General features: G+C 43.0%; 1 protein-coding gene across 10 annotated transcripts in view; it reads left to right on the top strand.

The window, feature by feature from the left end:
* The window catches only part of Dnah2 (dynein axonemal heavy chain 2), a 110,433-nt gene that overhangs the window by 32,424 nt on the left and 50,142 nt on the right, over positions 1 to 27,867 (top strand). For 9 of the 10 annotated variants that reach the window (XR_007107928.1, XR_007107929.1, XM_047547329.1 and 6 more), the window contains 24 exons: positions 9,884 to 10,030; positions 11,275 to 11,431; positions 11,754 to 11,993; positions 12,287 to 12,475; positions 13,056 to 13,203; positions 13,676 to 13,868; positions 15,792 to 15,992; positions 16,077 to 16,233; positions 16,779 to 16,953; positions 17,475 to 17,638; positions 18,724 to 18,885; positions 18,987 to 19,090; positions 20,541 to 20,697; positions 20,834 to 20,916; positions 21,033 to 21,213; positions 21,605 to 21,743; positions 23,988 to 24,205; positions 24,631 to 24,732; positions 25,101 to 25,226; positions 25,535 to 25,645; positions 25,952 to 26,140; positions 26,802 to 26,905; positions 27,001 to 27,190; positions 27,655 to 27,835. Coding sequence is in view for 8 of the 10 variants with exons in the window: in XM_047547329.1 (XP_047403285.1) it covers positions 9,884 to 10,030; positions 11,275 to 11,431; positions 11,754 to 11,993; positions 12,287 to 12,475; positions 13,056 to 13,203; positions 13,676 to 13,868; positions 15,792 to 15,992; positions 16,077 to 16,233; positions 16,779 to 16,953; positions 17,475 to 17,638; positions 18,724 to 18,885; positions 18,987 to 19,090; positions 20,541 to 20,697; positions 20,834 to 20,916; positions 21,033 to 21,213; positions 21,605 to 21,743; positions 23,988 to 24,205; positions 24,631 to 24,732; positions 25,101 to 25,226; positions 25,535 to 25,645; positions 25,952 to 26,140; positions 26,802 to 26,905; positions 27,001 to 27,190; positions 27,655 to 27,835 (3,818 nt within the window). In the remaining 2 variants the exon portion in view is untranslated. The remainder of the gene's footprint in view (positions 1 to 9,883; positions 10,031 to 11,274; positions 11,432 to 11,753; positions 11,994 to 12,286; positions 12,476 to 13,055; positions 13,204 to 13,675; positions 13,869 to 15,791; positions 15,993 to 16,076; positions 16,234 to 16,778; positions 16,954 to 17,474; positions 17,639 to 18,723; positions 18,886 to 18,986; positions 19,091 to 20,540; positions 20,698 to 20,833; positions 20,917 to 21,032; positions 21,214 to 21,604; positions 21,744 to 23,987; positions 24,206 to 24,630; positions 24,733 to 25,100; positions 25,227 to 25,534; positions 25,646 to 25,951; positions 26,141 to 26,801; positions 26,906 to 27,000; positions 27,191 to 27,654; positions 27,836 to 27,867) is intronic. The other variant, XM_047547328.1, reaches the window with a different exon arrangement.

Raw genomic sequence — 27,867 nt, 5'->3', positions numbered from 1 at the left:
AAGTATCACAAATAAATGAACACTTAAAAATAATTTTATTCATTAGGTCATTCTCCCATAATGAAGATGAAAATATAATCCTTTGCAAAGTTTAAAGTATAATATTATCTCCTATGTTACTCCAGGGCTTGCCTGTAAAACAAACAAAAAAATATTCTGGAATTTTTACCTCAATATTCTTCCCAAGTACCATTAAGAATGCAGTTTTATGAGCATATTTTTAGGTAGCAAGTTCTTTAATCCTTTGTGAGTAAATGGTGAAATTTCACTTAAAAAGGCAGATTTTAAAAATCAAGTGATTTTTATCAAATATTTTTTTGTTTTTGAAATTTATTTGTGTAGGAAGAGAGGTACAGATTCAACTAGACTTTTGCATGATTTTTCAGATTGCTAGCCAATAGACCCAATCTCACTTATTTTATGATGATGATGATGATGTTGCTGCTGCTGCTGCTGCTATTGTTTTGTGTGTGTGGTGCTGGGGATTGAACCCAGGGTCTCACACATGCTAGGCAAGAGCTCTACCTCTGAGCTACATCCACAGCCCCCTAATCTCATTTATTGAACTGCTGTCCTTATTATAACAAATTCCCAAGTCTATCTCTGTTTTGGAATTCACTGTTCTGGTCTAGTGTTTCTGTCTATTCATGTGCAGGATCCACACTGTTTTAATTATTGTCCTCATTACTCTCCTTTATTTCAATTTCCCTGGATATGTTTAATATTTATTTCCCATAAGAATTTTTGGACCAATTTGTTTAGTTCTAAAAATAGTTCCATTCCTATTTTTATAAGAATAGAGATTGGATTAAATTTATAGGTTAACTTTAGAAGAATGCATATCTTTGTGATTTTCAGTTCTTCTATCCCAAAATAACATTTTCCTTTAAATTTAAGAATTTAAGTCCTGCTTAAATTCACTATAAATCTAAATATCTATGTATCTAGTATATATATATCACATATATGTCATATATATGTATACATAAGATACATATATAAAACTTCAGTGTTTTGTATTTATTGTTTTAATTATCATTATTTTCTTTATTCACATGATAATGTCTAACTGGTTACAGTTTTTATATTTGGGAGCTTTAATTTTTTTTTTTTTTTTGTACTGGGGATTTGAACCCAGGGGCTTTACCACTGAGTCACATCCCCAGACCTTTTGAGGCAGGGTCTTGCTAAATTGCTTAGGGCCTCACTAAGTTGCTGAGGCTGACTTTGAACTTGTGATCCTCCTGCCTCAGACTCCTGAATTGCTGGGATTACAGGCATACATTGCCACCATGCCTGGTGGGAGCTCTGATTTTTATAAGTTAATTTCGTACCCTGCCACATTTTACGAATATATTGTTTAAAATATTTTTTCCTGTAAAAGATGTTTTTATCAGAAAACAGCATACACATAGAACTATACTTAAAACCTTTATGTTCAGTTTAATAAATAGTCTTATAAAAAATGCCCTTGCATCTACCACTCTAGCCAAGGACAGAACTTTGCCAGAAATCCAGAAATCCCTAATAAGTATTTTTGATAGAATTTGTTTTTAATATTTAAAAGTCAGGAGATTCTACATAAAAATCCACTTTCTCTTGAAAAATCAGAAAGCATGGCCACATTGGGGTCACATTCCCATATGCCATAATTGCAAGGAGTCCTGTGGCCATGGCCCTGTGTAGATGGAGTATGCACTTTTTAGCTCAGCTTTAGGTCAAATGTCACTTGCCATTTATTATCACACTGGAGTTATACTTTCCTTGGAGATATCTGAATTTCTTTGAAGGTTGCTTTAGAATATAAAAACAAAAGGAATTGGTAGGAGGTTGGAAAGTGAGGCTGAGGGTGAAGACTTGGTTCTGGTGTAAGCCAGTGCTGTTCTCCCTGGGGTGCTCCAAGTTTTTGGATTAGATGATTCATCTGTTTAGGAACACATGGAGTTTGAAGTGCCTGTGGGACAAATGGGAGAGATATCTAGTAGACAGTAGCACATACAAGTACAGAATTCAGCCATTTAGGAGTAATCAGCTTGTAGCGGTGACTAAAGCCACAGTGTGCATGATGTCACCCAGGGAGAGTTATTGGACCTTGAGGAAGCCCAGTTAAGAGAGCAGCAGGGAAAGCAGATTCTTTACTGTGATCCAGCACTTAGTTGAATGATTTCCAGGGACCCTGGAAAGAGGAGGGTGCTTCTACTGAAAGCAAGAGCAGAGTAGGGGAGGTCTGTGTTCCACAAGCCAAGGAAGAGAGTTCGAAGAAGGTGGGGAGAATTTCACTGTGATGTGAAGACCTCCGAAGAGATGAGAAGTGCTGAGAAGCATCCCCAAGGGGGGCTTAGCTGTAAGAATCCTTGGTGAGCTTGATGAGAGCAGTTTTAGAGGTGCGATGGGTAGGGAGCCTGCTCTCTGGGGGTGAGAGTGAATGGGAAGAAAGGATGTGAAGGGAATCTTCAAGGAGGATTCTTTTGTTTGTAATTTCCACAACCGCAGAGTGCAGGGGACTGGGGACTCGAACCCGGGCCTCCAGCTTGAGAGTCAGGCACTCTAAGAGATGGGCTATTTGCCTGCACTTCAAGGAGGATTCTTTAAAGAAGGCAGGCTGTGAGGGGGAGGACGGTATACTTGCAGGAGGATAGGAGTGGAGGGAGGGTTGCTTTTATTTCTTTTTTAAGGCCATAGAAACTTGGCTGTATTTCAATGACAGGAAGAAAAAAGTAGGTTGAGGGTAGAGGAGAGTTTGAGAAGATGGCAGGAAACAGTGTTAGACCAGTGTTCAGCCTCTGTGGGAGGAGGGATTCTCCTATCATAAATGGAAAGAGTCTAGCTGTGGAGACAGGTAAATACAAATTTTATAGCAGGAAGTGGATGGAGGCTTTTCTTTTTTCTTTTTTTTCCTGTGACTAGGAGGTGAGACTTTCTGTTGGGGGTGGGGAAGACCAGCTTTGATGTCGGGGTTTCGGCCGGACCCCTGGCCCTAGGTGTGGCAAGGCTAAGATGGCGCCTGGCAGTGAGCCAGAGCAGTTAACTTTTGCACAAACAACTGACATTATTTTGAGGAAGTTCCAGGGATTGGCTAAGTTCCCTGATGGACAGTACAGGTCCACTATATGCCTGCCTTCGCTGCCTGTATCTGTTAATGCTCTCCCCTCGTGCGAAAATGCTGATTGGTTACAAGTACTGTATATATTGGAGTGTAAGTTCCACAAAGAAGGAGAACAAAGAAAGAACTATGAGGAAGAAGCGCGCAAAATAAAGAGCTCAAAAGAACCAGGCCTGTGTCTTATCTCTCTGCGGGCAGGGAGTGCGATAGGTGGCGCCGAAACCCGGGAATCTACAGATAAAGTAAGAGGTAATTATTTATTTTCATTTATGACCTTGAGTCCGTCATTGGTATTTCATTTATGACCTTGAGTCCGTCATTGGTAGTTCATTTATGACCTTGAGTCCGTCATTGGTAGTTCATTTATGACCTTGAGTCCGTCATTGGTATTTCATTTATGACCTTGAGTCCGTCATTGGTAGTTCATTTATGACCTTGAGTCCGTCATTGGTAGCCGGCAGTGAAGGGTAAAGAACCCAGAAAAAAAAAAAAAATTAAAACTTCATAGATAGATGCAGTGGTACCAGATTGTTTGTGTGGTGTGTGTTATTTTTGTGTTTGTTGTGTGGCTTGTTTGTGTGCTTGGAGCTCTTAGTGCTGTAAGATTTAATCATAGGAACAGAACTGTCTGGGACTGGAATGAAGCAGCCTTTTAGGGAGTTGTTGGGGAATCACGGAATGCCGCTGAAGGCAGAACAGCTTGAGCATTCCTTGATACCATAAAAAAGGTCTCTCCGTGGTTTTTAGATAAAGGGTTGTTAAATATATTCCTCAGTGGAAGCACCTGGGAGAGGATCTACGCATAACAAAAAAGCAAAAGCTGTTACCTGTTGGAACTTTAGCCATTTGGTCCCTGATTAAATCTTGCTTACAACATAAAGATAAACAAAATCTAAAGGGACCCCTGGAAGAGGGAAGTCAGGTTTTAGAAGAGATTAAAGAGAAACGGTTCTGTTCTCAGAACTCAGAAAGAAATAATAACTCAGAAGGAGAAGATTCAAAAGAGGAACTTTCAGGGGAGGAGCTAGAAAGGACATTTGGGAAGCTAACAATGCAGTCTAAGCGCCCTATTAATGATGACATTGACACCGGTGAAGACTCGAGACCTGTGGGCAATAGTTAAAAAAAAAAAAAAAAAAAACACTCTTTTGTGGAGCCTCTGACTGAGGGCAGTCAGGTTTTGGAGAAAATATAAGAGAAAAGGTCTAAAACATCAAAAAGGGCGTCAATAAGATCAGGGACAAACAAAAATAAAAATGAAAGTGGGTGTAAGGAACAACTTGTTAGAAAGAGGGAAATCAGTTTAGGGGAGGGTCCCCCTAGGCAGAGAGCTCAGCAGCTCCATTCCTTGAAAGTAGTAAAAAATAATGTTTTGTGGTTTTCTGCATTCAAACCTAACCTGATTTCTCAACCAGGAAAAAAAGGGTTAAAAAGTCCTAGGTGATCCTCCCTCCCCCTGCCACAATGGAATGTAACTACAGCGTCTCAAGGAGAAAAGGGGGGTAACCTAAAGATAAGAAGAAAAGAAGAAAAAAAGTGTCCGTTTTAAATTCCTGGGCCGCTGCATAAAACTGACTTATTCTTCAGGATTCTTGTTTTGTTTTGTTTTTTTTCTTTAATGCTGTATTTTTGAGCTCATAATTTTAATCCTACATACCTAGGTTAATGATTTTATTTTTGATCAGTTCTATTTTTTATTCAACTGAAGTTTTTTAAACAGCTGTTTCATTGCAATGAACATTCACCTATAAATTACAAGGCCTTTAATTTTGTGTTATATGTTATGTTGTGCTGTCTAATGTCATGTTTTGTCTGCGTCAAAACTGAGAGCTCTTAAATTAAAATTTAAAAATGGATCCAAATACTTTTATTCACGTGATTTAAAAGGGTTCAATTCAAATTGAGTAAACTAATAAAAGTAAAATATTTTTAAAAATAACTTACAAGTCTCCAGGTGGTCAAACTAATGAAATGTTAATGTTAAACAATGTCTAATATCAATTGCTTCTAGGACTTTTCTTCAGCAGGAAAGAGGCAACGGATCCTGTTCAGGACACTTGTCTGATATCTTGGTTTTTATAAAATAAATAAATTGGAGTTAACATGTATGGGATTACTCAAATGTGTTTGTAGAGACGTCTGGTTTATTTACAAAGTTGAAATGCTAATTGTTAAATAACATCAAGTACTTTTAACTCCTTAAATTACATGGGGTAACATACTTAAACATTATTGGTGTTTTCATAGGTTGGTAAATAAAAAGGGTTTACAATTACTTTATGTCCTCACTAAACTAGAAACAAGGTTACTAAGAGTTATGTCCTAACAAGTGATATTCTATATACAAAGGGTCCCAAAAGTTTCAACTGTGTTTCAATTAAGAGTACTATAAACAACAAAATATTTAATCTTATTAAAATAGGGTGATTTATCTAAATTCAGAAATTTCATAAGAGTTGTTTCAGAATGTGAACAAAAAGGGGTCAACAAATAGGGAAGAGAAAATAAAAGGTTCTGGGTTTAAAAATGTATTTAATAAAAAGGAAAAGAAAATGTTTCTGGATAAAAAAGTCTGTGTGTAACAAAGGGCAAGTTTCAACAAGTCTGTGTGTAACTAAGTTGGTGGTGTGTATGTAAAACAGCTAAAGCTATTTAAGGTTTTTCCTAAGGTGAAATACTAATGTTCTGATATAAGCCAAAGTTTAATCTATATGGTAAAATGACATGGTAAAATAACAAAGTTTTCTTAAAAACACCAATTCATTCTTAACTTTGTGTCTCTTAAGCTTTATTCTTTAAAACAATTGTCTTAAAAATAGGGGTTTATACAATTATGGTTAAACAACTGTTAAAGATTGTACTACATTATAAAGTCTAAATTTTTCTTTAAAAACTAAAATTGGTAAGAACCAATTCCTCACTAAAATTAAAATAACTCTAACCACAGATGTACCTTATAACCCACAAAAACAAGGTATTATTGAACATACACATCTCACCCTCAAAAATGCTCTTTAAAAACAAAAAGGGGGAATAGAGGAGACCTTCAGGTCCCCTAAAGATAAACTTTCTCTTTGTCTCTTTGTTTGGGGTTTTTTAACTCTGGGTAATAAGGGTAACTCGGTGCTTTACTGGAGCTACGGCTCAGTTTGTGTGTTTCCACGGAATAAACTAACTTACTACCTCTTTTTAGTCTCTTAGGAGGAACAGTTCAACTATGTAACAAAACAACTGCTTCTTTCAATTGTACTTTAGATTTGTGCTAAAATGCTTCTAGGTTCCTGCTGGCAGACTTAATGTGTGTTCCTACCTTCCTACCAGTCCCAGTCTCTGTTACAGATGCAAAATTGCCAGTGTTACTATCAAGAAACAGGAGAGAATCTGACATCACAGCGGCTATGGTCACTGCAATAGTGGTTTCTGCAACAGCAGCACTAGCAACTGCCATACCTACAGCAACAGCAGTCAATCACTTGACCGAAAATATAGCTGCAGCCTTACAGACTAAAGAGACCCTAAACCAACATCTAACAGCAGGCATACTCCTTATGAACCAGCGAGTGGACTTACTTCAAGAACAAATGGACATTCTACAGGAACTGTTAAACGTGGGATGTATTTATCGTCTGACGGGACTGTGCGTTACACCTGTAGCTTACCATAACCTTAGCTATGCAGCAAACTTGTCTAGAATCTTGTCTGCTCAGCTACAAACAAACTGGTCTTATACATTTGATAATCTTACTGCTATTCTTAGATCTCAAATTGTTAGTCTCAATGCTACTAGAGTTAATGTAGCCCCTATGTCCGAAGTGCTAAGTTGGCTATCCTCTTCTTTCAGTTTTGTAAAACAATGGGCAGGTATGGGAGCCTTTTGTATGTTCATGGTTGTTGCTGTTGTCTTCCTCACACGCTTTATCATGCGCATGCGCCGAGATCAAGCTAGAGATCGTATCATTTTCCATCAGGCCATGGCTGCCCTAGAGGCCGGCAGTTCCCCACAAGTATGGCTCACGAGGCTGGATCGCTAGCCAGACGGGTAAGGAAGGAGGTGACCACTGTACCGACCTAAGACAGGAGCTGTAGCATGCTCTACAGTTATCCAATGACGGGTAAGGACGGTGGTTGACCACTCCGCCTAAGACAGGCACGGTCCCGAGCTTTCCTTTTCTTTTTAAAAGAGAAAAGGGGGAACTGTCGGGGTTTCGGCCGGACCCCTGGCCCTAGGTGTGGCAAGGCTAAGATGGCGCCTGGCAGTGAGCCAGAGCAGTTAACTTTTGCACAAACAACTGACATTATTTTGAGGAAGTTCCAGGGATTGGCTAAGTTCCCTGATGGACAGTACAGGTCCACTATATGCCTGCCTTCGCTGCCTGTATCTGTTAATGCTCTCCCCTCGTGCGAAAATGCTGATTGGTTACAAGTACTGTATATATTGGAGTGTAAGTTCCACAAAGAAGGAGAACAAAGAAAGAACTATGAGGAAGAAGCGCGCAAAATAAAGAGCTCAAAAGAACCAGGCCTGTGTCTTATCTCTCTGCGGGCAGGGAGTGCGATACTTTGAGAAGAGGGGAAAGGGTTTGCAAATAGTCCCTTGAGAGAGCAAGAGGCAGAGCAGAGCAGGAGACACAGGGATAACAGCTTGGGGAGCTGGGTGGGAGGGGGACCTTGAGAGGGCAGTGAGCTAGTCTGTGTGGTCTTGCAACTTTCTCCAGTGCTACTCAACTGCCTTCACAGGGTTCAGTGTGAAGGTCAGTGGATTTCACCAGTATTGGGGTTTATGTTAGGTGGTTTAGACTAAACAATGAGACAAATGAGTGAAGATTGGCAAGAGAATGGTTAAAATAAAGGGCAAGGGTTGGGGTGTGGAGGAAATGTGTGCTTAGAATTTATGAGACCCTGGGTTCAATCATTGGCACCAATAAATAATTAGATAAATAACAAAATGAAAGACAGCTGGGGCTGTAGAGGAAGAAGTGAAGATGGGAGGGCCTGGGGCCTGGCGCCTCAAGGTCCCATGAGGCCAGAGAACCCATGGATTAGGAAAACTTGAGGAAAGTTCTGGAATGGGAGGGAGGAGGATGCATTTGGACTGAGGTTGTGTGCATGGGTATCTTAGATGTGGAGGAGCTGTGAATGAGTTCCAGGATGGGGCAGGGTAGTGGTGGCTGAAGTAGGAAGGAGGAGAAATTAACCGAATGTGAGAAAATTCAGGGTGCTTAGGATGCATATGCAGTTTAAAATGTTCTGGTATGCCATTTAATAAGGGGAAAAGAAATAAAATTAATTTTAATATTCAACCCAGTATTCCCAAAACACAATCATTCTAGTACATAAAAAATTATTAATGGAATGTTTCCTATTCTTTTTTCCACAGAAAATCCTCTCTCCCTTCCCCTCTCTTTTTCCCTACCTTCTGAGAGATTTCTGTCAACTTTGTTTTATGTCTTTCAATTTTTTTTTCTGTACTTGGGATTGATTCCAGGGCTTCACACATGCTAATACTGAGCTACATCCCAGCCCTTTTTATTTAATTTGGAGTCAGGGTCTCACTAAATTGCTGAGGCTGGCCTTGAACTTTTGATTCTCCTGTTTCAGCCTCCCCAGTGATTTACTGGGATTATAGGTGTGTACCATCATGCCTGATGTTCTTTTGATTTTTAAATGTTTCGACTATTATTTCTAACTTCCAAGAGTTCTTTTAGAGTTCTGTTTTGTAGCATCATATTCTTGTTTCATGGATGCTCTTTTGTGTTTCTCATTTCTCTGAGGATGTTGGTGACAATCTTGTTGGCTTTTCTTATTTGAGTTGAGCAGTCCTCTTGTTCCCTTCTAGTTTGTTTGTTTTGGCTTCTACCATTAATGCTAAGAAAGGCAGAAAACTAATATCTTGTGATCCTCGATGTTGTGTTCATTCTTAAGGAAGGGAATTGCAAGCAATTGGAAGCTCTGGTGAGAAGCAGGTAGGGGCTTGTCAACTGTGAACCTCACTGTGGAATCATCTGGGTATGCTGTTTTCAGGGTGACTCTCAAGGTCAGCATCCTTAGACTTTTTCCATTAGGCTGGTCAGAGACCACAGAAAAGAGTCTTCCAAACTGTTCTTGGAAACATAGGTCCTGCTGCCAGAGTGTGGGTTTCTGGGTGGGAAAGAAGGCTGGGGTCTTAATGTTCAGTAGGTAACACCCCCTGCTTTCAGTAGCTTACTTTCTCCTTCAACTCAGCCTGGGGCCCCCAAGTCAAAGGCCCCCTGTGTGTCTCTGTATTGCCTTTGCCAGACAATAAAACTTCAGTACCTTGCTGGGTGAGGGGAGGGCACCTCTTTACTGTGCAGAGTAGGGAAGAGACATGGAAAGAACTGTTTCCTCAACTTTCCACTGGTCCTCTTGTTTGAGTCCCAACTTCAACCCTTCTTCTAGAGATTTCCTTGAAGTCACCAGCCCCTGGCCCTTAGAAAGCCAAGTGGCTTCTCAGTTGTCCCCACTGCTGGCTTATGATTCCCCTTTTGCTCCTTAGCCATCAGCTTTTTCAACTTCCAGAACTCCTTAATTTTCATCTACTCACGCCAGTGGGCTATACCTTTGACACATGGAAATCCCCTTTACTGTTGTTCTAATATTTTGAGGAAAGAGCAATGTAACTGTGTCCGATTGAAAGTTCCACTTCATTTCCTGACTCTATTCTTTTGTGCTTCCCAGCCCCAAGCCCTTGTCCCACTGTGGGTTCCAGTTTGTCTCCTTGAGCAGTCTCCTCAACCACTTTGCTTTTTCCTTGGTCTCAAGGACCCTTCTGATTCTCTTTGTGGAGATTGACTACTGGGAGCGGCTGCTGTTTGAGATACCCCATTACGTGGTGAGCGTGGCTGAACGTGCTGAGGACCTGCGCATTCTGCGGGAGAATCTGCTACTTGTTGCTCGAGACTACAACAGGTAGGGCTCTGGGCCTCACTGCAGCCCTTCTAGATGTTATTTTATTCCTCCTCTTTGCTTCTCTGCCCCATGATGTTGTCCCTTCCCTACAGTTTCTGTCTTTTACATTTTGTCTGTCCCATACACACGTTTCCCTATGTTCTCTCTTATGGTCCCATAATTATTCCTGTACTTTGTAGTTCTGACTTCCAGTTGTAGGGAAGAGAGCAAAAACAATCACATCCCTTCCCACCCCACAGGGCTTTTCTCTAAGAATGAAACTGAGCCATCCTGGGATTATGGACACAGAATGACATCAGGTTCATTGAACCAAGGCCATGCTGTTCTCATCCTACCCCTGTCCCCTTGGTCTCTGGACCTCTGCTACCCATCTCTGGAGTGAGACTTTGTCCTGGGTCAGATACTGTCTTAGTAAGTCCAGGTAGCTATAACAAAATACCATAGACAGGGTGGCTTATAAACAACAGAAATTTATTGCTCATAGTTCTGGAGCCTGGGAAGTCCAAGATCATGGTTCAGGCAGATCCAGTGTCTGATAAGGGCCTATTTCCTGGTTCATAGATGGTTACCTTCTCACTGTGTCCTTATATGGTAGAAGGAGATGAGAGCTTTATTAGGCCTTCTCTATCAGGGGACTGATTCCATTTGAGCATGCTTTACCCTTATTACTCAGTCATCTCCCAAAGGCCCCACTGCCTAATACCATCATCTTGGGAATGAGGATTTCAACATATGAATTTTGGGGGTTAATTATTCAGACCATAGAAGGTATCTCAGTCCAGTGAAAGTCTAGGGGGATGGAACAAGGCATCTTATTTGAGTGTCTAGAACCACCACATCCAGTATGGGAGCCTCTAGCAGCATGAGGTTATTTCCATTTAAGTTAATTAATTAAAACAAAAAAGTCATGGGTGATGTGGGTCAGTGGTAAAGAGTACCTGCCTAGCATGAACGAGGACCTGGGTTCAATCTCTGGCACCATAAATAAACAAATAAATACAAATGAATAAATTTCAGGTACTTATTGCCACAGGCCACATTTCAAGGGTTCCATAGTCACATGTGACTAGTGGCTACAGTATTGAACAGCACACATCATAGAACATTTCCATCACCACAGAAAGTTTCTTTGGAAAACACTAGTCTAGAATTGCACTTTCAGATTTCTCCACCAAGTTTTCAGGTGTGGAGAAGAGGTCTTCAGAACTTGTCCCCACCAGCTACCAGTCCTCTTTGATATGCAGGATTATTGCCATGCTGTCTGAAGATGAGCAGGCCCTGTTCAAAGAGCGTATTCGATTCCTGGATAAGAAGATTCACCCTGGCCTCAAGAAGTTGCATTGGGCCTTAAAGGGGGCCAGTGCTTTCTTCATCACAGAGTGCCGCATACATGCCAGCAAGGTAAGCCATGACTGGGAGACCCAAAGGTCTGCAAGATTGAGAGAGAAAGGCTGGTGCGTGGTAATCAATACCTGAGTCTTGGGTAATGTTGGAGACACCTGAGAGTACTGTAAAAGAAATTAAGTGTGCTTAGGAAAGTACTTTCTTGTGTCAGCAATTCTAGCTGGACCACCGGTGAAAGGGTAGAATCAGGACCAGAGGGTCTCTTACCCAGCTGAATCTCCCCAGCAGGAGGTGTACACAAGTATCCAAGGTGCTGGGGCAGTTCAGTTAGTTCACAGAAAGTGGCCATCTACAAACCATGGGTGGGGTCTGACTCCAGGTGCAGATGATTGTGAATGACTTCAAGGCCTCTACTCTGACCATTGGCTGGCGGGCCCAAGAGATGTCAGAGACATTGCTGGTTCGCATTAGTGGCAAACGGGTGTACAGGGACCTGGAATTTGAGGAGGACCAAAAAGAACACCGGGCAGCTGTACAGGAGAAATTGATGAGCCTGCATGAGGATGTGGTGGCCATCATGATGAACTCCTATGAAGTCTTCAAGAATGATGGCCCTGAGGTAGGCTCCTATGGCTCAGGTTTTGTGGTTTTAAAAAACCACAGTCCCCCAGTCTCATTGGACCATTTTTTTGTCCTCACCTTCCCCATTATTTTTAACGGTGTTTCTCAAACATCTTACTCTAGTCCTGCATTCAGCCAGCTTTTAATCTTTCAAACATCTTCCTACAGAACTTAGCATCCTGCCTTTTTATCTAAGCTCCTGTTCCCTTCCCTGTTGGCTGGTTCTCATTACCCATAATTTTCCCTGTATCCCCTGAGGGGTTCTCTTACTCTTGGCTCTTTTCCCACCAGATTCAGCAGCAGTGGATGCTGTACACCATCCGGCTGGACCACATGATGGAGGATGCTCTGCGCCTGAACGTGAAGTGGTCACTGCTGGAACTATCAAAGGCCATCAACGGGGATGGGAAGACCTCTCCGAACCCACTTTTCCGAGTCCTTGTCATTTTGCAGAATGATGTGCAGGGAGGTGTGGCAAAGGTAGGGACTACTGCACCAACATACCAAAGCTATCACACCTTATTTATCAGTTTCCCTCAATTCCTAAACTTGGTCCTTGGCCTTGACTTTCTTCTATGACCACTGTGCCTGATTCTGAGGTGTTCAGCCTTACCAGTCTTTTTTTTTTTTTAATTCCATATTTTTTATTGGTGCATTATTTTGTGAGATTTGTTGTTACATATTTGTACATTCATACAATATAACCATATAATTTGGCCAACATCACCAATATCACTCCCTAGTATTTCCCCCTCCCTATCTTCCCTTGTCACTTTCCTCTACTCTATGGATCTCCCTTCGATTTTCATGAGATCCTCTGACTCAACATTTTTTTTTCTTCTCTAGCTTCTTCTACATATGAGAGAAAATATGACCCTTGACTTTCTGAGTTTGACATTTCGAAAATATGACCCTTGACTTTCTGAGTTTGACATTTCATTTACCATATGTTCTCATGTTCCATTCATTTCCTGCATTTTCTTTATCCATGCCTTACCAGTCTTGAGGCTTGTCTCCTCCCTAAGCTGTGCTAAGGCCCTCTCTGCTGTTCTCCCCACAGGTGGAATTCTCACCTACTCTGCAGACTTTGGCAGGTGTGGTTAATGACATTGGCAACCATCTCTTTTCTACTATCTCTGTCTTCCGCCACCTTCCTGAAATCCTCTCCAAGCGCAAATTTCACCGGGATCCCATCCATACAATTGTGGGTGAGTGAGCACTAGGGAGAATGTGAAGTGTGGAACTGTCAGAGGCTAAGGACTGAATGGAGGAGAGATCAGGGATGTCTGCAGACCTATTGGGCCAGTTATCTTCTTGGCCCATGAGAAATCCAGTTAGGAGGCCAGATTAGGGAAGGAATCAGGGGTGGGATGGTGGAGAGATTAAGTGACTGATGCTCATGAGGTTTGGAAATTGGGTGGGAGATGAGCAAAGGCAAGTCTGAGACTGTAACTTGGCTAGAAGAGACCTAGATCCCTACAGGAGAGATCTCTAATTTTGCAGAGGAAACACCAAGAATCACACTTTCACTTTCTGCCTCCTATGTTGTTCTATAATTGTCATGTTTGAGCAGCACTTCTTTGGTGTTGCAGTGGAAGGTCCAGGGCAGTGCCCAGGGCTAGGCTGGAACTTGGGCTGGGGTGGATATCAATGAGAAGCATCTTTCTGGATCCTTTCAAGAGCGAGATGAGGATATCAAGAAGATCCAAGCCCAGATTAGCAGTGGCATGACTAACAATGCCAGTCTGCTGCAAAACTACCTCAAGACCTGGGATATGTATCGGGAAATCTGGGAGATCAACAAGGACTCCTTTATTCGTCGTTACCAGCGCCTTAACCCCCCTGTCTCTTCTTTTGATGCTGACATTGCCCGGTGAGTGGAGAAGGTGGGATGCAAGTGTCTGGAAGAGGTATAGAATTAATTGGAGGAGGACAGAACCCAGAAACTAGGGAAAGGAGCTGGAGAGGACAGATGCGAGCACTGTGTGTCCTCAACTATAGGAAAAGAACCTGCTGAGGGCATTGGAACCTTTGTTTCTCAAGGGTAGAGATCTGGAAAGCGCTGGATGAGATTTAGGAAAAGCAGTTGTTTAGGGGAGGACCATAGGGTTCTGTCAGGAAAAAAGAAGTGCTAGAGATCTGAAAGATGAAAGGAGGTGTACTTTCATTCTAAGAAGACAGATTAAAATTAGATTGAAGAGATTCTTAAATTCTAATCTTAACTGCCATCTTGTCATGGCTTCCTGGTCATTCATTCATTCAACAAACATGATTATCCTGTGGGCCATGAATAATAATAAAAAAATGAACAAGTTCTTTGCCCCCAAGGACTGTAGTATAGTGAGGAAGATAAAATTGTCATTGATGGTTGTGCTGTTTTGAGAAGTCTGGGATCCAAGCTCTACCACTTACTAGCAGTGCAATCTTAAGTGGATTTCTTATGTGCTCTGGGCCTCAGTTTCCCATGAAATAGATATTATGTTACCTACCTTAGGGCATTTTGAGATCATTAAATATATGTGAGAACACTTTGTAAACTTGAAGGAACTGTGCAAATGGACTAGTTATGGTTGCATAAGCTTCAATGTGATGCACACAATGACAAGTACCAGGGCAGGTCAATGGAAGTTGTGATAGCTTTCTGTTACTGTAACAAATGCTGGAGAAAATAAACTTATAAAGAGAAAAGGTTTGTTTTGGCTCACAGTTTTGAAGGTTTTAGCGCATCACCAGTAGATTTCATTGCTTTGGGCCTGTGGTGACACATCATGGCGGGAGGAAAGCTGTAAACCTTCAAGGGCATATGCTCAAGGGACCAGAAGACCTCCTGCTTGGACCCACCTCTTAAAGTTTCCACCTCTCTCAATATTGCAAGCTGGGAAAAAAAAAAAAAATTGCAAGCTGAGGCCTAAGCCTTTAACATATGGACCTTTGGCAGAGGGACATTTAAAATCCATATTATAGCAGAAAGAAAGAATTTTCAGCTGGCATCAGGAAAGACTTTGCTGTTTACAGGGCAGATAGGATTTCAGTATGCCGAGATGGGAGGGCATTGTATGTGGAGGAAATAGCACAAGCAGAGGTAAAGTTGAGCTCTCACAAGCACGTTCCCCACTGGGTGAGAAGTCTAAAGCATGGGAAGTATGTGAAAGAATTGATATGCAGCAGCCAATCCTCTAAACAACCTCATGGGGTATGTTCTGTTATCATCACTATGTTACAGAAGCAAAAACTAAGATTCAGGATAGTTAAAAAAACCAAAAACCCAAAACAATGGCAGGTCCCTGTAGTCTCAGTTACTTGGGAGGCAGAGGCAGGAAGATCACTTGAGCCCACAAGGTCAAAGCCAGCCTGGGTAACATATTGAGATCCTGGCTCTTAAAACAAAACAAGAAGGCAGTATAACATGAGCTCAATCCAGACCTATGCAACTCTAAGACCTTGGATGCCGGAGGAAGGAGTGTGACCACTATTTCATAGCCAGTGGTTGCGTTTTGCTTTATTTTTTGCAGTGCTGGGGATCAAACCCAGGTCCTTGTGAATGCTAGGCCAGTGCTCTACCACTCAGCTACATCTCTAGTCCCTTGTAGTGGGTGTAGTGGGTTGTAGTGGGTGTAGTGGTCACAGCTGTCTTCTGGGGATGGGTTGGCCCAGGAGACACCTGGAAGTAAGAGAATTCTCCAACGGTGCTGCACCGGTCTGGGTGGAAGGAAATGAGAACTTGAACCAGTGTTGGGGCAGGGGGCATGTCTGTGAAGGAAGAAAACATGCTAGTGCAAATCTGGGGTGCTTACAGCTACACGGAAGTGGCTAACAATGTGCAGAAGGAGGAGACGGTCCTCAACATCCAGTTCGTGCTGCTGGACTGTTCACACCTTAAGTTCTCGCTGGTGCAGCATTGCAATGAATGGCAGAATAAGTTCACAACTCTGCTCAAGGAGATGGCAGCAGGGCGCCTGCTGGAGCTGCACACCTACCTGAAGGAGAATGCAGAGAAGTAGGGCGGGCTCCCGCGGTGTGAGGTCCGGGCAGGAGGGGCCTTGGGCTTTCTGCTTATGCTGCTCTCCTTGCTGGCCTTTAGAATCAGCCGCCCTCCCCAGACGCTGGAGGAACTGGGGGTCAGTCTGCAGCTCATGGATACCCTGCAGCATGATTTGTCCAACACAGAGAGCCAGATACCTCCCATCCACGAGCAATTTACCATTCTGGAAAAGTACGAGGTGCCGGTTCCAGACAGTGTGAGTTCCAGCAGTTCTTCGGTGCACCCAAGTTGGATCCATACCAGTGGCAGCAGGTTGTGGGGGGACTGTGGTGCTCAGGGGGCAGCACAAAGAAGTGAAAAGAGGAAGAGACTCAAGATTCAACCCCTTAGAATGAAGCTAACTCAAATGGTATTTCTGTTCAGTGTGTAGGCCCACCAACTCCCTACTTGATTTCTTGGGGCTTCATTGCCCATGTGAAACTCATCCATGAGCTGCATTTGGGGAAATGAGCCTGTAATCCTAGCTACTCAGGCTGAGTTGGGAGGATCCTTTGAGCCCAGAAGTTCAAGACCAGCATGGGCAACACAGTGAGACCCCATCTCCCCCCAAAAAACTTGTCCATGAACTCTGGTGTAGAGGATCAGAAAAGAGATCCTGAAAACATTAGTGAAGGTCTGGGGTGGATCTTAATGGTAGAGCACAAGGCCCTGAGCTCCATCCAACAACAACAACAACAAAGCATTTGTGAGAAGCACAGTCCTCCTGTTCATGGCTCCTCCTCCTCTCTCTGATGTACCCAGGTACTGGAGATGCTGGACAGTCTGAATGGGGAATGGGTTGCTTTCCAACAAACTTTGATGGAAAGTGAACAAATGCTCAAGAGACACAAGGATAAATTCAAGACAGGCCTTATTCACTCTGCTGATGATTTCAAGAAGAAAGCACACAATCTTCTGGAAGATTTTGAATTCAAAGGTACTCCTTGTTCCCCCCTCCCCCTCTTCTTCTTCTCTTATTTTCATAACTTTGTTTATTTTTAAGTGGTGCTGAGGCTCAAACCCAGTGCCTCATAGTGCTAGGCAAGCGCTCTGCCCCTGAGCTACAACCCCAGCACTCACCCCTTCTTTAGCCTTTGTTTTGACACTCAGTGTTCAAAGTCTGTGTCCTGGAAAGGAGAGAACAGAATGGGAGGAGGAGAGTCCTGGGCAGGGAAGAAGATGAGCTCACCTTGTTGTCACTGGTTTTTGGTTGGAAGGCAGCAGCCCAGCTCACATCTCCAGTGTTCTTATGTCACCTGCCCATATTCCATCTGTTTCTCATTCTCTGGCCACATTTGTCGTTTTCTCAGGGCTGCCTCCATTCCCTCTTACTCTCCATCCTTTCTCTCTCATGTAAGAAGTGAGATTTGCCTACAAAGGGATAGGAGAGCCATGGCCATCCCTTCAGGGTAGCAGGGACTTGAGCGGGAAACTGAGCTGCACCTTGAACTCCCCCAGGCCCCTTCACCAGCAATGTGGGATATGTGGCTGCCCTGGATCAGATCGCACAGATGCGGGCCATGCTGATGGCCATGCGGGAAGAAGAAAACACTCTCCGCTCCAACCTGGGCATCTTCAAGATCGAGCAACCAGCCTCCAAGGACCTTCAGAACCTGGAGAAGGTGGCTTGCTGAGATAGGCTCCTGAGGGAACTGGGGATGAGAAGCGAGGGACTGGAGAATGGTACCCAAGGGCCTCAGAAACACAGCTGGGACCAGGCAGATGAGTTCACGAGTGGTTGTTTTAGATTGGGGCAGCATTCACATCACAAGATTAACCATTTTAAAGTGAACAATCCAGTGGCATTTAGTGCATTCACAATGTTGTGCAGCCATTGCTTCTGTCTAGATCCCAGGCTTTCTATTACCCCAAAAGGAGATTGCATACATCTTAGCAGTCACTCCCATCCCTCTCTCCTCTGCCCTTGTCAATTACTAATCTATTTTCCATGTATATGGATTTGCCTATTTTAGACATTTCAGATAAATAGAACCACATGTGGCCTTTTGCTTCTTGATTTCTTTCACATGGCATAGTATCTCCAAGTTTTATCCATGTTGTAGCATGTATCAGTGCTCCATTCCTTTTTATAACTGAGTAATATTCCATCACTTTTTATTTACCACATTTTGTTCTTCCATTCACCAGTTGATGGTTGTTTGGGTTGCTTCCGCCTTTCGGCTGTAGTGAGTAGTGTTGCTATGAACATGGGTAGTTGTAGTTGCATGAACACCTGTTCCCAATTCTTGTGGGTGTAAGCCCAGCAATAGAATTGCTGGATCATATGGTGACTCTGTTTGAGGCACTGCCAAGCTATTTTCCATAGCAGCTGCACTGTTTTATATTCCCACTAGCACTGTACTAGGGTTCCTATTTTTTCTCTGTATCCTTGCCAACACTTATTTTTCTTTCAAAAAAAAATTTTTTTTTTTTTGATTCTAGCCATCCTAATGGGTGTGAAGTGGTATATCTCACTGAGATTTTTAATTTGCATTTCCCTAGTGTCTAATGATGTTGAGGATCTTTTTATGTGCTTATCATTTGATGAGCCCTTAAGGCAAGAGAATGGAGGAAAAACTGTGAACTGGGGAGGCAGCGTTATACCTGGAGGGACAAGCTCTACAGAATGAGAGGAGCAAAGGAGCAACTGTCAGGGAGGAACAGGGCCAGGGCCTCTTTGCCTAATAACTTCCTGCCTGCTGTGCAGGAGCTTGATGCGCTCCAGCAGGTGTGGGAGATCACGCGGGACTGGGAGGAGAACTGGAGCCAGTGGAAGACCGGCCGGTTCCTGACCCTGCAGACCGAGGCCATGGAGGCCATGGCCCATGGGTTGTTCCGTCGACTCACAAAACTAGCCAAAGAGTATAAGGTATATGGAGACAGGATGGGGAGTCAAAGATGGGTCATCTGAGGAAGGAGCTGGTCTCCAAAAGCTCATTGGGTCTTCTAATGCTTCCTGCTTCTTTTCAGGACAAAAACTGGGAAGTTATTGAAACCACTCGCTCCAAAATAGAGCAGTTCAAAAGAACCATGCCCCTCATCTCAGACCTGCGGAACCCTGCCCTCAGAGACAGGTGAGGCTGCTCCTCTGCTCCCAGGGCGACTGCTCTGCCCGCCTGGCCTGGGCCACCTCCATCTCCTTTCAGTCCTCCCCACCATAGCATTCCCTCCGTCCTCTTATGTACATCTGTTTGTTTGTTTTAAATTTTTTTTTTTAACATTTTATTATCTTTTTCATGGTGCTGGGGATGAACGCAGGGCCTCACACATGCTCAGCAAACACTCTGCCCTTGAGCTATGCCCCCAACCACCAAATTTATTTTTTAATTGACAAAAATTACATTATATTTATAATGTGTAACTTGATGTCTTGAAATATGTATACTTTATGAAATAACCAACTTGAGCTAATTAATGTATGAATTACTTCAAGTACTTATTTTTTGTGTGGGTGGTGAGAACATTTAAAATCTATTCAGTGAGTTTTCAAGCATATGATACATTGTTATTGACTATCTTTATCATATTGTGCAATAGATCCCTCGAACTTGTTCCTCCTGTCTAATTGAAATTTTGTACCTATTGACCAACATCTCCCCACCCTCCTCCCATCCCTAACCCTAGGAGCCACCATTCTACTCTGCTTCTGTGATTTGACCTCTTTAGATTGTATATATAAGTAAGATCATCTAATATTTGCCTTCCTATGCCTGCCTTATTTCACGTCACATGAAGTCCTCCAGGTTCATCCATGGTGCTACAAATGGCAGGATTTCCTTTTTGTTAAAAGTGGAATAATATTCTGCCACATTTTCTTTATCTGCTTGATGGACACTAAGGTTGATTTCATCTGTTTTGGAAAAATAATTTTACTTCTTTTGCATTGCCTCCAGTATAATGTTTTTGGCAATGTTTCCCCTGTAAGTGTGATGCGGTTAGACTTAATAACCCCTTTATTTTCTTAAGTTATTTAGTCTCTAAGTCTCAGTTTTTCTGCTTCCAAAATGGACTAGTAATACTTTCTAATTTATGGAGTGGTTGTAAGAAACATGCTGTTTCACATAAAGCACTTATCTCAGCCTGTGATTCATAGTAAACCTGAAATGATTTATTGAGCGTTTTGTGTGCACACCTGTCTCAATTTCCTCTCCAGAGAATCAACTCCTGGAGGGTGGTGTGTCAATCTTTGTATTCCTCAGGGTGCCTAAGATTGCATCTTAGAACCTGTCTAGTAAAATCTGTTGAATCATGAATTAATAAATATCCAGAATCGTAATGTCCCAGCAGGCAGAAGCAAAGAGTGATTTTCTTTTTTCTTTTCTCTCTTTCTCTCTCTCTCTCTCTCTCTCTCTCACACACACACACACACACACACACACACAGTGGGGATGGAACCCAGGGCCTCAAGCATACTAGGCAAATGCTTTCACTTGAGCCACACCTCCAGCCCCAGGGATTATGTTGACACTTTCAGTGGGCCCTAGTGTCTGGCCTCCCAGTCAGACTTCCTGTTCTTGGCTTCAGGCACTGGGACCAGGTCAGGGATGAGATCCAACGGGAGTTTGATCAGGAATCTGAAAGCTTCACCTTAGAGCAGATTGTGGCGCTTGGGATGGATCAGCATGTGGAGAAAATTGCGGAAATCTCTGCTTCAGCAACCAAAGAGCTGGCGATAGAAGTGGTATGACTCAATCCTCCCCCACCCTCTCTCATTTTCCACAGGCTTCCAACTGTTCCTTATCTGCGGGACCCTTCCAGCTAGTCCTCCCCTTGGGGACTATATAGTGATTGTTCTGTCCCTCAACTTCTCTTCACAGGCATTACAAAACATTGCCAAGACCTGGGACACAACACAGCTAGATATAGTCCCATACAAGGATAAGGGCCATCACCGGCTCAGGTAGAGAAGAACCCAGGGCTACAGGAGAGGGGAGGGCCATGTGATCTGGGCTGTGGAGTGGGGACCAAGGTTTGGCAGATGGGCATGGACTGTGACTTTGACCCCTTGTGGCCCAGAGGTACAGAAGAGGTATTCCAGGCACTGGAAGATAACCAGGTAGCTCTGTCGACCATGAAGGCATCACGTTTTGTCAAGTCCTTTGAGAAGGATGTGGACCACTGGGAACGCTGCCTCTCCCTCATTTTGGAGGTTATTGAGATGGTGCTCACAGTGCAGCGTCAGTGGATGTACCTAGAGGTCAGGACCTGAGTTTTTCTTACTTCCTACTTTCTACTTCCTAGGTGTTTAGGACCTAGATGCCTGCCCCATTGTCAACTTCATTTGTCTGTCTCTCAAGTTCACTCTTCATCTAGGACCCAGCAGTACAATCCTTAGTTATTACCTCTCACCCTCGAGTCCCTCCCTGACAGGCCTTCATTCTTCCCAGAGTTTCATTTCATTTTTCCTCTTGGACCCAGCCACCTGACTTTCCAATCCCAACTTCCCTTCTAGAACTTGGGCATATTGCCTGTCGGTTCCTAATGCTCTGTGTCCTCTACTCAGTTATTGTCCCTGGTCTGGGAGCATGGAGCAGAGTATGGACAGCATCTGAGAAACATACTCTCACCCCAATTCCATGGCCCCTCAGAATATCTTCCTAGGAGAGGACATCCGCAAACAGCTGCCCAACGAATCAGCCTTGTTTGACCAGGTCAACAACAACTGGAAATCCATCATGGACCGAATGAACAAGGACAATAATGCTCTCCGGAGCACCCACCACCCAGGTCAGAGCTCCCTGGCCTCTTGCCTGGATGTAACCTCAGTTGGGTCTATGTATATGGCCTCATGTTTTATTTATTGAAAGACTGACTTTGTACCTGACTATTATAATACTACTTGTCACCATTGCCTCTTCTAAGCATTAAGTAAGAGTTTAGTAAATTGAATGCAATAAGTATGGGAATGGAGTTCGACATAGTGGTTAAGAGCATTGAGTATGGGGTATGGAATCAGACACCCTTGTGTTCAAATCTGAAATGTACTCTTGCGCAGCTTGCGTCCTCCATACTATAGTTTCCTCATGGTTCCGAGGAGGTTAGGATAGTGGTCTTACTGGGGTTTTTTTTTTTTTTTTTTTTTTTTTTTTTTTTTTTTTTTAATACTGGGAATTAAACCCAGAGGTACTTAACCACTGAGTCACATCCCCAGCCTTTTTAAAAAAATATTTTATTTAGAGTCAAGGTCTCACTGACTTGCTCAGGGCCTTGCCAAATTGCTGAGGCTGGCTTTGGATTCGAGATCCTCCTGCCTCAGCCTCCGAAGCTGCTGGGATTACAGGTGTGCGCCACCAAGCCTGACTCACCGGGTTTTTGTAAGGATTATAAAGGAGTGTGTAACAGTTCCAGTGTAGTTTTTGGCACAAAGTTGGGGTTTGATTAACAGCATTGTGTCTCAGTGGCCCTGATTGAGAACCATTCTTCTCTAGCTGATTCATTCAGTGAGTACACTTGGTAAGGTGATGTAGGCAAATGAGATAAAATAAATGAAGCACTTGTAGACTTAAATAACACCTAGAAAGCCCTTGGTTATTATTAACTATTGTTATTATTACATTGGTTTTAGTTTATCAAATTAACTAGTCTTTATTGCAGACATGGGGATGGGGTAGGGACTGGGGAAGAAAGATCGAGGGAAGTGATGTACACAAGTTGAGGCCTGGCTCACTGGGTGAATTAGGGTAAAGAATCAGGGAGTTGGGCTGGGGTTGTGGCTCGGTGGTGGAACGCTTGCCTAGCATGAGTGAGGCACTGAGTTCAATCCTCAGCACCACATATAAATAAAGGTCCATCAGCAACTAAAAAAAAAAAAAAAATTAAAAAAAAAAAAAAAGAATCAGGGAGTCAGGTTGACAATGAGCACCTAAAATGACAGGTATCCTGAGAAGAAGAGTTCTAGCAGGGCATATGGAGGATTTCTTTATTTTGCCTAGGGCTAGTCTTCATTTTCCCAAGAGCCTTGAGTATACACATCCAAAAAAATAACTTTAATTATCCTGATAAAATATAAGTCAACAATATGCAAAGTGAGTGTCAACAACTGACGATATTTGAAATATTAATAAGTATATTTTGGAAAAATTTATAAGCAAAGCTATAAAAACAATAATCCCGCTGTTTAATGCACAAAACAGATTCATCTGGTCCAAGGCTACTGAGTCTCCACATAGTCTTCAGGGTTACTCAGGTGGTCTCTCAAGGCTCCAATATCTTGTAGACATTGTACTCACAGCATCTTGTGAAGGCTAGAAACTGGGAAGATGGGAAAACCAATCAAGACCTAAGGGATAGGGATGTAGGCTGGGAGAAAAGTTCAGATGACCCAGAACCTAGAAATATGAAAACTTTTTATTAATATCTTGAATTGTTCTTTGAGATGGATTTTATAGCCGTTTTACAGTTAAAACTCAACAAAGTTAATTAACATGCTAGTAGGTTAAAAAAACTGCCATTAGAGTGGCAGTCTTCTGTCTTCCAGTCTAGTGCCCTTTTTACTATGTCATGAAGGACACTGGCAACCTCAGTGGTTACATACTTTTTTCGCTATATGCAAGTGATAGATTTTTAGATTTGATTGATTTAACTTGTTAGATTATGTAAATGGAGAATAATCTCTAATTTTTAGAAGATGTTGGGTTGACCCATGGAGTCCCAAGTTCTTAGGTGGATTAGGACATTCATTCCAAAGACCGATGAGACAGTTAAATTATGAAATCACATATGATGCATAACTAATGTATAAACTATAGCACATATAATAGTGTGTAATGAATACTTAAAAATGAATTAATGATGAGAATGGGCTAAACGTGACAAAGGGATTGGGGATATTTCTCTGCTTCCAAAAACCCTTATGGTGATCTGTAACCTAACATTCAAGATCTGGCAAAGAAAATAGAATTGTACACTCTAGATCTACTCAGGACAGTGGTAAAAAGACTACCAAATGTCATTCACTGCTCTTCTTCCCAGGTCTCCTGGACAAATTGATAGAAATGAACACAATCTTGGAGGACATTCAGAAGTCTCTGGACATGTATTTAGAGACCAAGCGCCATATTTTCCCCCGCTTCTACTTCTTATCCAATGATGATCTCCTGGAGATTCTGGGCCAGTCTCGCAACCCAGAGGCTGTACAGCCACATCTCAAAAAATGCTTTGACAACATCAAATCACTGAAAATTCAGAAGGTCAGTAGAGTTGGCCATGATGGAATGGAGGGCAGGGAAGGGATAGTGATGTCAAGATGTCCAAGGTTTTGGAGGGAACCATGCCCTTCCAACAGGAGTGATATTAATTAATGACTCTAGATTGTCACAGTGCTGAACTTTTTAGAATTGGTAATATTGAGAGGAGGGGTGACGAGAAGAAATTACCCTCAAAAGACCCAAATATGGAGCTGGGGTTGTGGTTCAGTGGTAGAGCACTTGCCTACCATGTGTGAGGCACTGGTTTCAATTCTCAGCACCACATATAAATAAATGAATAAAAGAATAAAATAAAGGTCCGTCAACATCTAAAAAATATTAAATTTTTTTTTTTAAAAAGACCCCAATACTAGTAGGCAGATATCAAGAGGGCAGGCCGGTCTATTAAAAGCTTCTCTTTTCTACAGGTTGTGGGGGCCAGCAGCAAATGGGAAGCTGTGGGAATGTTCTCGGGTGATGGTGAATATGTTGATTTTCTCCACTCAGTACTCTTAGAAGGGGCTGTGGAGGTGAGTGGTGCTGAGAGTCTAAGAACCAAGTAGATTCTTCTTCCTATTAGAAAGTCTGTTTGGTTCCATAATGAGAGAACATCTCCATGAAAAAATGGATGTTAGTTGCTTTTTCAGTGACTTATTTCCCTCCCACCCACCATTCCTATCAACTATAACCTCTGCCTTAAACCTAAGATTCCTTTTGAAATCAGATACTCTGCACCCTGGCCTCCATTTTTCTTGGTGACCCAAGCCAGATGTTGCCCAGGTCTTGCTTTCATCCTGGTTCCTAAGCCTTGGAGTTCTATTTCCTAAGTACCTTCCCTTTGGGGAGTCTTGCCTCTGACCCTGAAGCCACACCATACTGTTCTTTCACCTCTCCCCAGTCTTGGCTAGGTGATGTGGAACGGACCATGAGGGTGACTCTGCGGGACCTTCTCCGGAACTGCCGCATGGCCCTTAAGAAGTTCCTCAATAAAAGGGACAAATGGGTGAAGGAATGGGCTGGGCAGGTAAGCTGTGGTCAACAGAAATGGGGAACAAGATGATGGAGCTAACTAGGAGCAACAAGCAGAAAAACAGATTCTCAAGATACACAAAACAGGTTTCTTGCCCTACTTTCTGGGCTGTGGGGGTGTATCCTCCATGCTGGACCTGTAGTTCCTGACCTGAGACACATGCCCCATCATTTAGAACAGAAAAGGCATGGTGAGAACCTAGTCCTGGAAGTCTCTACTCCAGGAAGAGACTGGAACTCAGGAGCTGTGCTGTGTGGGTGGCCAAGAGGAGAGCCTTAGAATTGGCTTTTGTACCTGCTCAGATGGTGATTACTGCCAGTCAGATCCAGTGGACAGCTGATGTCACCAAGTGCCTGCTGACAGCTAAGGAGCGGGGAGATAAGAAAATCCTCAAGGTCATGAAGAAGAAACAGGTGGGGAGCTCTTCAAGTATGGGATAGGTCTGGAGTTGGAATTGCTGGGAGGGAGGTGATTAACTAGAGTGAAAATTATAAAAAAAAATTAAAGATGAGTTGGTGCAAAAGGATCAGATCGAGGGTGTTTTGTGACAGAATTCCAGTGAGGAGAGTTTGGTGTGGACCAGAATTAGATTTTCCCATGTGGATGTTACCTCAGGTGGGATCAGCTTTGGGGTTGAAGGTAGTGTTAAATTGGGATGAGATGTGATTTGGCTTGGGGGCCTTGCTGAGTCTGTTCTTCCCTGCTTCTTCATTCCACAGGTGTCAATACTAAATAAATATTCAGAAGCCATCAGGGGGAACTTGACCAAGATCCTGAGGCTTAAAATTGTGGCTCTGGTGACAATAGAAATTCATGCCCGGGATGTGTTGGAGAAGCTTTATAAAAGTGGCCTCATGGATGTCAATGCCTTTGACTGGCTCAGCCAACTTCGGTTCTACTGGGAGAAGGTATCCTAAAACTGATCTTATTCCCTTAATTAAAATTATGTTAATTAATTAAAATCATGTTCCCTAAATGCAATAACATCCTAACCCAACCCTTAGTCTTCTCATAGTGCCCTACTCCAGTTCTTAATTGAGTTTCACCTCCTAATTCAGGAGTGGTTAATAATTGTTTCCAGGCAGTACCCACAAGTGTCACTTAATTGGGACTTAGACTCCAGGCAGCCGCCATGGATCAGGGTGGACATGCAATCTGAAGCCCATTTTTCATCTTGGTCATAAACCAGTCCCTCCTACGCTGGGCATGGTGGTGTTCACCTATAACCCCAGTGAGCTGGAAGGCTGAGGCAGCAGTTAGAGCCAGCCTCAGCAATTTAGTGAGGCCTTGAACAACTTAGCGAGACTCTGTCTCAAAATAAAAAAAACATAATGGGGGCTGGGGATGTGGCTCAGTGGTTAAGTAACCCTGGGTTCAATTCCTGGTATTACTACTACTACTACTACTACTACTAAGAATAATAATAATAAAATAAATAAATCCCTATTTCTAGCTCTAAAGTGGAACTTCTAATCTTCTACCTGCAACCCCCTGCCCTCTGGGATCCATTTCCACAGCTCTCCCTCTTCCTACCAGTCAACTTCCATCTTGTTCTGACCTCTTTCCCAGGATCTTGATGACTGTATGATCCGTCAGACCAACACACAGTTTCAGTATGGTTATGAGTACCTGGGAAACTCTGGCCGGTTGGTCATCACCCCACTGACAGACAGGTCTGCTGTCAGGGAGGAAAGAGGTGGTTGGGGTGGGGGTGTGGAGTTGAGAGAGACTTTTAGGAGTCTTACCGAGTCCTGTCCTTAATTCCCAGGTGTTACATGACACTGACCACGGCATTGCATCTACATCGAGGGGGCTCCCCCAAAGGTCCAGCTGGAACTGGAAAGACAGAGACTGTCAAGGACCTTGGCAAGGCCCTTGGCTTTTATGTCATTGTGGTCAACTGCTCTGAGGGCCTGGATTACAAGTCCATGGGCCGAATGTACTCAGGCCTGGCCCAGGTCAGTACCTGCCAACCTGTCCCTTCCACATCTTTTAGTATCAGAAAAATCTCCTGAAATCCAATTCTGTTTCAGTGTTTTGTAGCTTCCATCATTGTATCACCTGAGATAATTCTAAAAATTTGAGAAGAACTTGTACCTCCCTGAGTTTCATGTTGTTTATTTACAAAATCAAAAGATTATGTAAATATTAAAGAAGATCATACACAGAAACTGTCTGCCACACAGTAGAACTCAAAGCACACAAGTTCCCTGCCCCAAACTCTTTGTGACCCAGGCCATCCTGTCAGAGGGAAATATCTGTCCAGAAGCCATGACAATGCTACTCTGGTGCCCTCTGGCATCCCCGATTTTGGAGCCACTTCACCTACTGAACATTTTAAGGAAGAGTATGTTAGTTATTCTTTCTAGTATCCTGGGGAACCGCTCTTGCTCCCAGTGACTTTGCCTCCCTCCCTCTATAGACTGGAGCCTGGGGCTGCTTTGATGAGTTTAATCGAATCAACATTGAGGTACTGTCAGTGGTGGCCCAGCAGATCCTGTCCATCCTAACTGCCTTGGCTGCCAACCTTACTCGTTTCCATTTTGAAGGCTTTGAAATAAATCTAGTGTGGTCCTGTGGAATCTTCATTACCATGAATCCTGGTAGGTGTTAGGGAGTAGATGGAACTTCTGGG

Source organism: Sciurus carolinensis, chromosome 3 (assembly GCF_902686445.1).
Source record: "Sciurus carolinensis chromosome 3, mSciCar1.2, whole genome shotgun sequence".
Lineage (NCBI taxonomy): Eukaryota > Metazoa > Chordata > Mammalia > Rodentia > Sciuridae > Sciurus > Sciurus carolinensis.
This window is presented reverse-complemented; position numbering and strand designations above follow the sequence as displayed.